General features: G+C 40.3%; 1 protein-coding gene across 1 annotated transcript in view; it reads right to left on the minus strand.

The window, feature by feature from the left end:
- Positions 1 to 2,930: 2,930 nt before the first annotated feature.
- LOC101860006 (acrosin) overlaps positions 2,931 to 9,550 on the minus strand; it is a gene marked incomplete in the record, with an annotated part of 112,040 nt that continues 105,420 nt past the window's right edge. Inside the window, 1 exon segment of the mRNA XM_005093528.3 lies at positions 2,931 to 3,164. Coding sequence (XP_005093585.3) covers positions 3,027 to 3,164 — 138 coding nt within the window.

Below are 9,550 nucleotides of genomic sequence, written 5' to 3' on the forward strand. Positions count from 1 at the left end.
CCCCCACGCAACCCAGTAGTAATACTGATATTAATTCGCTTATAATATGACATTTACATTGCCCAAATCTGTGTTACAATAAATTGTTCTATGCGCTTTACTTTTACTTAATAGTATTCTTGAAAAACATGCATACACATGTGACATAATAATCAAATTTGGTATAGGCGGAACATTTCCGGAAAAACTACAAAGTGAATAGCAGAGTTTACTCTTTTTTATGTCATGTTTTGTTTTTTAAAATTTAAGTGGTCATAAATTACTTTCCTTGTTATTTTTTTAACCTTACAAAAGTGTAATATTACACATTTCTTTTAGAGAAGTCAAGACACCCCCCCCCTTTAGGCCTTTTCCAGACGTAAGATTATATTTGAACGACCCCTTTAGGGGTTTTCTGGGTGAATCGATCCATGTCTAGATCTACGACCCCCCGGCCTATGATTTAAAGTCTTTCACAAATTTTTATACTAGATCTAGATCTATCTACCTGGTGCTTCGGAACCAAGCAAGCTAAGTAATCAGACGATCGTGTTTACGATTGAGTTTTCTCTAGAATCTAGATCTAGAGTCTAGATTTAGCTAGGTCTAGAAACTAGAAGAAGTAGAAGATGATTCAGTCCAAACAGGACTATTGGGGAGGTTAGGTCGGGACGGGATGGTTTGCTAGACATTCTGATGGCACAAAGTGGCTATCGTGGTGGCACAAATCGATCGCGCCCGACTCGTTGCCTCAAAGAAAAACGCGTTGTTTTCAGGCGAGTCGGGCGATCACCCCGACCCGATCTCATCCGCAACGGGCACTGGGCACCCCGTAGAGCAAGTAAAGGAAGTGGTAGATCTAATTTCAGGTACGAATTACCCCCCATCGCGTCGTTATTCTTAGTTGCGGAAGAAAATGTCAGTTATTTTTACCGAAATTAAATGATTATTTTTTCCAACTTTTACAGAAAATTGCCTAAAATTCGCGAATTCACGAAAATGGCAAAAGTTGCGCTGAGGCCAAAACTTGCGTGCGCAACTTGCGGGTTGCGCGCGCGAATTTCTCTGAGGACAGGTTTCAAAGTAGACAGCCAAATGTGTCTTCTTTACAAGGGAGATCACTTAGAAGCAAGGGGGGACACTCTAGTCGTCCATGACTTCATTCACCTTTTTAATTAAAATCTTGCAGTCACCCCGGTTTACGGTATGGGAAACATTGTTGGTAAGTTGGGACGATGAGAAGGAAAAAAAAAAAGCTGGGACTGGGATTCGAAACCACGCTCAAAAAATAATGTCTGCCTCCAAACGCGGACACTAGGGCTGTACCCCGGTAGCAAACACGCTCGTGCTCGTAAGCCCCTAGTTAAAGTCACAAGCCTCAAATCACTAGGTCAAATCATCAAATCAAATCACCAGCATGATACGTTGAGTCTAGCCTCAGCTTCAAGTACCCACACCTATACGTTCTTACTACCGTCTAGACCCACACCAATTTGCAATCTGCGAAGCCACTCGTGTCTGACCCCCTCTTCCTTCCCCTCCCTGCTTGCAATCCGCGAAACCACTAACGTCAGAATTCTGAGAGAGAGAGAGAGAGAGAGAGAGAGAGAGAGAGAGAGAGAGAGAGAGAGACCCCGCGCACAGTGTCACTGCGCCACAAACTAGTCTGTTCGATTAATCGAAGGCATACGAGCAGCGGACGGCAGGCAAGACTCAAATCGCAGCAGAGCAAAGCACTTAGTCCCAAGACCTGCTTTGCGTCTCGTATTGCTTTGATAAGCAAGAGTTGACTTTAAGCAAGTTAACTTCATCAGGATTCCACTGTATCATCTGTTATTACTTATCATTATGCTTAAAACAAAAAGTGAAATGAGTTATCATTAACAAAGGCAGCGTTCATCATTATGTCAAAAATATTTTTAAAACATGGGCATCTGCTGAGTTGTCTTCCAAATCTGGGTCCTGTTTCTGCTCTTTCTCCTCTTCTTCCTCCACCTCCATTTCTTCTTCCGTTCTGTGTTAAGTCGTGTGCCTCTTCAATGCTGCAATACTTGGAAAATATTTTCTTCATCCCTTGTGGCCCCTGCACACTCTTGGACCCATGAAATGAAGCCTTTCTTGACCAAAACCATCATTTTTTCCTTGTTATTTTTTCTCTAAGCTTCTATAAAAGGAAAGTGTAATCATTGATTCAGGACACCCCCCCCCCCCCATTTCTTACACTTTCCTTTTATAGAAGTCGAAGACCCCGCCCTCCTTTCCAGTTGTTAGATTATATTGTTATTTGAACAACCCTATACTTCACATACATGTATCGTCTCCAGCCTGGTTTGAAGGGAAAATAAATTAAAAGGATAAAGACAATTTTGTTGCCAGATGACAAATAATAGCTACGACCCTTCGAATCTGATCTTCATTGTACAAGTGAATGTTTTGTTTTTTTAAATAACCGAATAAGGTCTTACAATGGGAACGTACTCAAGAACTCAAATTCATTCAAGCAGCTTTATTCTGAATTTGATAAAGACATGTTCTTTACGTGCTTGATCAATGTTGCTAATAATTAGATTTTTTACCTTCATCATTATGTAAATATAAGGTTCTGAATAAGAGAAAAAGTGTTCGTGCTTACAAAACATGAATAAAAAAATAAAAGGCATATATATTAATACTTTAGAATTACAAAGTTCTACCAGATATTTTTGCCCCTTTTTTTGAGTTACTAAGATTATGAAATCATAAACTAAATGTTTTATCTGCTCTACCAAAATTGTTAGATTATTCGGAGTTGTTATCGAGATTTTCAAATACAATGTTACTGCATTCGAAAAAGCTTGACTTGTTGTGAAACTCAGAATTTGTTAACGTCAAATTTCTTCAAACAAGGCACTGAGCGGATGGAACTTTGTACTTCTAGTTCTGGGGAAGCGATATTGTTGCTGTCCGACTCGTGCATGTGCGTACATATTTATTGATCTTCAGACAAGTAAAAATAAAATCGACATAATTTCTTTCATGTGCACGTGGTCAATCCAGTCGGAGTAGGCCTACTCGCTGACCTGTGTGTAGATCGCTGGGGTACCCGCCCTGGCACAGCCTAAGCCCGTGGAGACAATTCCCGCCACAACCGTGTACACCTGGTCCTCCAGATCACATCCACACAGCAGCGGGCTCCCAGAATCTCCCTGAAGAAATCAACATTTAACCAAAGGATTATCACATTGGACCTTACAATGGCAGGCAGGCAGGCGCGCACGCACGCGCGCACGCACACGCACACGCACACACACACACACACACACACACACACACACACACACACACACACACACACACACACACACACACACACCTTTTAGTTCACACTCGCAGCAGGGGTGGGGTGGGGGCTCCCAGAATCTCCCTGTCCACAAATGTACGGGAACACCTTGTCGGTGAACGGCTCGCTGAAACAACTTTATAATGTATGTCGCCAGAAGTTTGTCTTTTTAGGTCTTGTGTCCTTACTTGTCTAAGTTTAGTTTTTTTAGTTTTAGTAAGTGTTTTACGGCACTTGCAACACAATAAGTTCCGAGCTGCCGAAGATTAGATGAGTTGCAAGAGAGTAACAAACACAGAAGAATGAGGGGAGATAAAGACGATCGACGTTTGATAGGAAAGAAGAAGCAAACCCCACCAGAGCACCCGCCAACCACCTACACTTGTCTAAGTGGCCAGATGAAAAATGAACCTACATATTATGTTTAAATACCCCTACATTTGTAAGTGCTGGACGCTTTTAAGGGAACAAATAAGAAAATAAACAGCCCATATAGATCAGATGCCAATAACTTTTCCTCTATATTACCATAGTATTCTAGATTTCTAACTGTGCTAAGCTGAAAGCTGAGATAAACATTAAAAGGGACGCAATGATGATTCTTTTTTTTTTTAAAGACAATTTGTGGAAATGTTTCAAATGAAGAGATACATTCTTCGGACAAGATTGCTTTTTCGGACTAATTTATGTTTAGACTTTAGCGGTGTTACCAGTGAGAGTGAAGTAGGCTACATAGAAAAGAAGGAAACGAATAAGGGTATTCGATGTTTGATAGAAAAGAAGGAGACAACCCCACCCAGAACGCACCCACAGAAAAAAATGTAGTTGATGGGCTTTCAAACAATTCTATTGTCCTTTTTTTTTGTTAGTTTGTTTGTTGTTGCTTTTTTAAATGTTAAAATATCAAAGCTTTCAAATATTAAAGAGGTGGCTTAGAGCTCAAACACACAGGCACCATACACACCATATATATAAAGTGCGTCTGTGTTCAACATTATATTTCACAACTTGACATGCACTCAGCAGCAAGACCGATGCGTCCAGACTTTTTCCGTCCTCCGCACAATCTGGATTGCGTCAAGCATGCCATACGTTTTCTGGTTGTGCGGACAGAAAAAGGGAGTAGACGTCACTAAACACGCCGGCATACACACTCCGCTACACACTTTACAGTACAGTCGCACGTCGTGCAAAATGAACGATGCACAGCTTATCGAACTTGTGCGGGTAGGAACAGCGCTTTATGATTTAAAAAATGAAAAGACAAAAGTTACACCAACAGAGATTTCGTCCATAAAATGTTTTTGGAGTCATTTGAAAATATTCCAAACATTTCTCAACATCAGCAAATATTCGGGCCAACAATTTGAATTCTCCCAAAGCTCCACGGTCTTTACAAATTGGGAGAATCCAGTGACGCCGTTTGGAGGCTAGGGCTTTTCTTTTGTACCACCAAAGCAGAGATATGTCTCCCCCGGTAAATATCAGTCGAAAGAGTAAAACGCAGTGTGCCATTATCATTATCAGCGACGAGGCTCGAAAGGTAAAAAAGTGACTTTCCTTGAATTGTTTGTTTTTTGGATCTATTAAAAGTTTGAGGTCTTCTGCTTCATTTAAGATGAAAATAAACAACTATTATCGACTATAAATATTTTATTTTGATTGATTTTGGAGGTGTGTGTGGTTTGTTGTGAGCTTGGGTGACGAGGTAGAGGTATTTGGACCTTGCTAGAGTGTAGCTATGAGGTTATTTTTAGAACCATTACCCGATGGTCACCTTTGCTTCAATGTTCTTCATTCGCAACTAATTTTAGATTTTGACCCGTTTTCGAGCGTGAATGGTCTGAAATGTAAACATGTCTGATTGGTAAAATATCTGGAGTAAAAACGGTAACTTTTGGCTCACTTCAAGCTTGTTTACGTAAACAGCTGACTGTGTGGGCGTGCCCTGCTAGCTGTTATCGTCTGTTGATCTTTCAGTTTTACACTTGGATTGACTTTAAAAATTCGTTTTTATTGTGTTTTAGAGCTTTTAAAAGATTAATTAACCTTCCTCTAGGTCTCTCATAGCGGACTCCTTACCAAGAGGCCACCGAGGCGGTCTATGTGCATGTGTGTGTATGTGTGTCGGCGTGTTTGTATTGTGTGCGCGCGCGCGCGTGTGTGTGTGTGTGTGTGTGTGTGTGTGTGTGTGTGTGTGTGTGTGTGTGTGTGTGTGTGTGTGTGTGTGTGTGCTCCCGTGTGTTTATGGTGCTATTGCAAACGTAAAATTAGGTAAGTATCTTGCGCTTCCTCGCTCGAGAGCGCCATCTTGAAACCGGAAAAATCTGTATTGTTCGTATGGACCCGACCCTACGTGAACGGTATAACCGCATTTTTCTGTACATAATTTTTCTGGCCCGGAAAAAGTTTGGTCTGTAAGGAGCCTGTGTGCTTGAGCTCTTAGACATATTTACTTGTTGTGTTTTTTTTGCTTAGGCTAAGTCGTAGATTATGAACTGAGTTGTACTACTCGAGCCAATTTTTACGTTACTATCTCTGGCCTGGCTACTTTTCCCTTTGCAATAATTTTATGCACTTTTACTTGTTTCCCTTTACCTTGAATTTTCGGCTACTCTACTTGCTGTACTCAAATCTTATTAATCCTCTTTGAGTTTGAGTAATGTAGAGGAAATTGTGTCGCAAAATGTTCTGGAGTTAACTAATCATAGCTTAAGAATCACGTTTGGACGATATAGGGAAAACTTGGAATGTCGGAGCTTCTCCAAACGAGAATGAAACATCAGCCCCTCAACGAGCTACGAGTTTTTGAGAAGAGTTTACGGCGCTCGCAACGACGCAAAGCCCCGAGTCTATCCAAAAAGTAAATAGTGAAATGGTAAAGTTTTAACGCCCCTATCAACAGTGTTAGGGTTTTTAAGAGGCGGGGCGTCCTAGTTTAAGGTCCATCTCCGAAAGGACAGAGTCAAATGGGAAATTCTGGTAAAGTGCTTTTCCTAAAGACACAACGTCGGACCGAGCTGAGGCTCGAATCCCCGAACCCGCAATCACATGATTACTGGTCCGGTAGCTCAACCACTAGGCTGTCGACGCCACTGGTCTATCCAAGCATTTATGGAAAATTTCGACATACGATTACGCTTTACAATTTTGACGACTCGAATTTCTGATTTCGGTAACTTTTAAAAAAATGAGTTCTCGTTTTACACCTGACATCAGCAAAACAGTCTTACAATTGATGTAAAGGGGGTGGGGGGGGGGGGGGGGGGGGGAGTCAGTGGTTGGTTGCTTGTAGAAAAAGAGCACGAGGAAAGTATGTCTCACACGAGAGAACAATTCATCCATGACTGTGGTTTGTGAATATTATTATGTCACTGATCCCTACACACAAAAACTTTCCACTCAGTCTACGCTCTCAGCATTAATTTCTTGAGGCCATATTGGCATGTCCTTGCACCATGGATGAGAAGTTTAAAAAAATGGTGAAATGATATAGGTTTAACGCTGCTATCAACACTATAAGATAAGATACATCTTTAAGGTGCAGATCCTGGCACATTGGTTTGGTGTTCACCACGTGCACACACACACACACACACACACACACACACACACACACACACACACACACACACGCAGGCTTACAATCACATGCATAATATAAATGAGCAGCAACACAAACAATAATAATCTTAAGCTAGATACACACTCAATGTTATTCCGATGCGTGCTCTAAGGTCGTATAAATACTTGTACAAGATGGTTAAGATGGAAGAATTTTGATGGATGATGGTAAAAATGACCTTCTGTATCTTTCTTTGTTACAGATCAGAAGAAACCTAGGTCTTTTACTTCTAACTGGTGTTTTTATTTGAGGGAACAAGGGTGTCTAAAAAGATGGAATTTTTGTGTGTGTGCAAGTTGTTATGTACCATTCATCCAAGTAGGGGAATGTAGATGTTGAAATTTTACATGCTTTCCGTATTAGTCGATTAGATCATACTTTCTATGGTTGAATATATCAGGTTATTTAAGAGGCGGGACCTCCGAGTTTAACGTCCATCTCCTCCAAAACAACCGAGCCCGTAAATGGGACATTCGTGTAAAGTGCTTTTCTCAAGGACACAACGTCGGACCAAGCTGAGGCTCGAACCCACAAGAACTTTTTAACTTGCCCCACCAGGAGAACAATTTGCGGGAGAGTGTCTACGTCAGAGCTGACCTAATATTTTGGAGCACAGCCCAGCAGCACAATGACTTGCCAGACGTGGGCACACCTTCTACTATTCTGTGCTGCGATATGCTTGTGTGGAAGCAACACTGCCTTTTGAAATAAATTAATAGTTTTACTTGGTCTTATAAGCCCTTGCAATACAGAAACCTTTGATGTATTCAGTCAAGAAAAAAGCTCGTAGGCCTACATGTAATTTGAGAGGAAGAATGAGAATCATGGCATCTGCCAGCATGGTCCCTTGACATTAATTTTGGGTAGGGTTAAGCTGTTTGAATCGGAGAAAAACTTTTTAGTTTGCATGCACAGACGTTTGTTCACAAAATGTATTTATTTATTTATTTATTTATTTATTTTTGTAAAAAAATTAAATTAATTTATTTATTCCTCGATTTATTTATTTATTTATTTATTTATTTTTTTATTTTTTATTTTAAATTATTAAAATTTATACAGTCGCCTTTTCTGCCTTATTTTTACAGAAATGTAATACAGACATTCAGCATTAAATTTAATTTGGTTTTCGTCAACTACTTTGCTGTGTCGTCAATTACTTCATTCTGTCTGTCTCTGCACGCGATTAAAATGTCATGAAGAGCATCTCAGAAAAAAAAGAAAACCCAAAACTCAAGAAACACTTTTTCGACTGCAAAAAATAATGACAAGCATGAAATGGTCTAGTTCAAACTTGATAAAGAGTCAATATTTCATCGGTTTTTGCACCATATCTTAGTTCTTAGCCGCTGCTTCCCCCCTTCCGGTCTAACTTTTCATGGACACCGCACAAACAATGTGGGAAGAGATTGTTAATAAAGGGTTCAGTGGAACAACTGGATAGGGCACGTTTTTGTCCATCAAAGTCTTGTGTTTTTACTTTTCAATATTTTCTTTTTTTGGGGGTTTTGACTCTGGCAATTTCTATTAACTAGCGCTTTTGTGTTTTGTAGTTGCAACAGAATGTGCAGCATTTTGGATTTTAAAAGTGGCTATTAGTATATAGTGTTTTCACTTTTCTAAGCTAGTCGACGATGGCCAAGTTGGTCACCCATTGTCGAGGAGAAAAGTAGACTCGTACTCTTAGACAGGTGATCCTCCTGCGTATTTTCTTTATAATATATTATAGAGAAAAAACGCAAAGAGGGGGGGGGGGGGGGGGGGGGGGGGGTGAGTAGGACATAGTCGTTTGTACAAGGGATTGTCTTTGACAGGTGGAGGCTATAAAAGGAATTGGACTAGAGATGTTCAAATACTAAATTTATGAATAGTTTCTGTGAAATAACTCACTGGGGGTTTGTAAGTATTTAAAGTGAAATGAATCTATTAATCCTTGTTTTTTTAAATGTTGTTTTTCCAAATCGACACAATTTGGATAAGTTTGGAAGCTTGCTTCAGACCCTGCCTTTTAGGGCGAGCCCAGGCTGAAAGGGATACATCCCAGCAGAAAGACCGAGATACTCGATAAAACTCTCTACACTCGCGATTCGAACTTGGGTCTCTTGAGTGTAACTGTGAAACATCTAACTGCTACACCAGACTCCGGTAGTGTAATGGGACTGAAAAGAACCCACAAGTGTTGAAAAATCTTTACCTTTCTCAGTTTAAAGGGAATGAATCAACTATCGTTGTTTAATCAAGGTAAGATAAATGAAAGTATGTTAAAGGGTTTATTGTTAACAGATATTCTGAAAAAGAAAATGGTGAAATAGTATAGCTTTAAGGCTACTGTCAACATTATTAGGTTATTTAAGAGGTGGAACCTCCGAATTAAAAGTCAATCTCCGAAAGGACCGAATCAAGGGAGATTCGTTTAAAGTGACTTTTCAAATGCCCCCGAGCATGGGTCCGGTAGCCTAAACACTAGGCTATCGACGCCATCATATTTATTCTGCAAACTTTCTATTTTTGATTTTTCTACAATGAACTTATTCAATAATTGATTTCGCCCCCGCCTGCCTTTGTCACAGTAAGCATCACCATGTAGGCAGCGGGCTGCTCTGATCCTGCCTCTCAAGGCCAACATA

Source organism: Aplysia californica, unplaced genomic scaffold (genome assembly GCF_000002075.1).
Source record: "Aplysia californica isolate F4 #8 unplaced genomic scaffold, AplCal3.0 scaffold00065, whole genome shotgun sequence".
In the NCBI taxonomy this organism is placed as follows: domain Eukaryota; kingdom Metazoa; phylum Mollusca; class Gastropoda; order Aplysiida; family Aplysiidae; genus Aplysia; species Aplysia californica.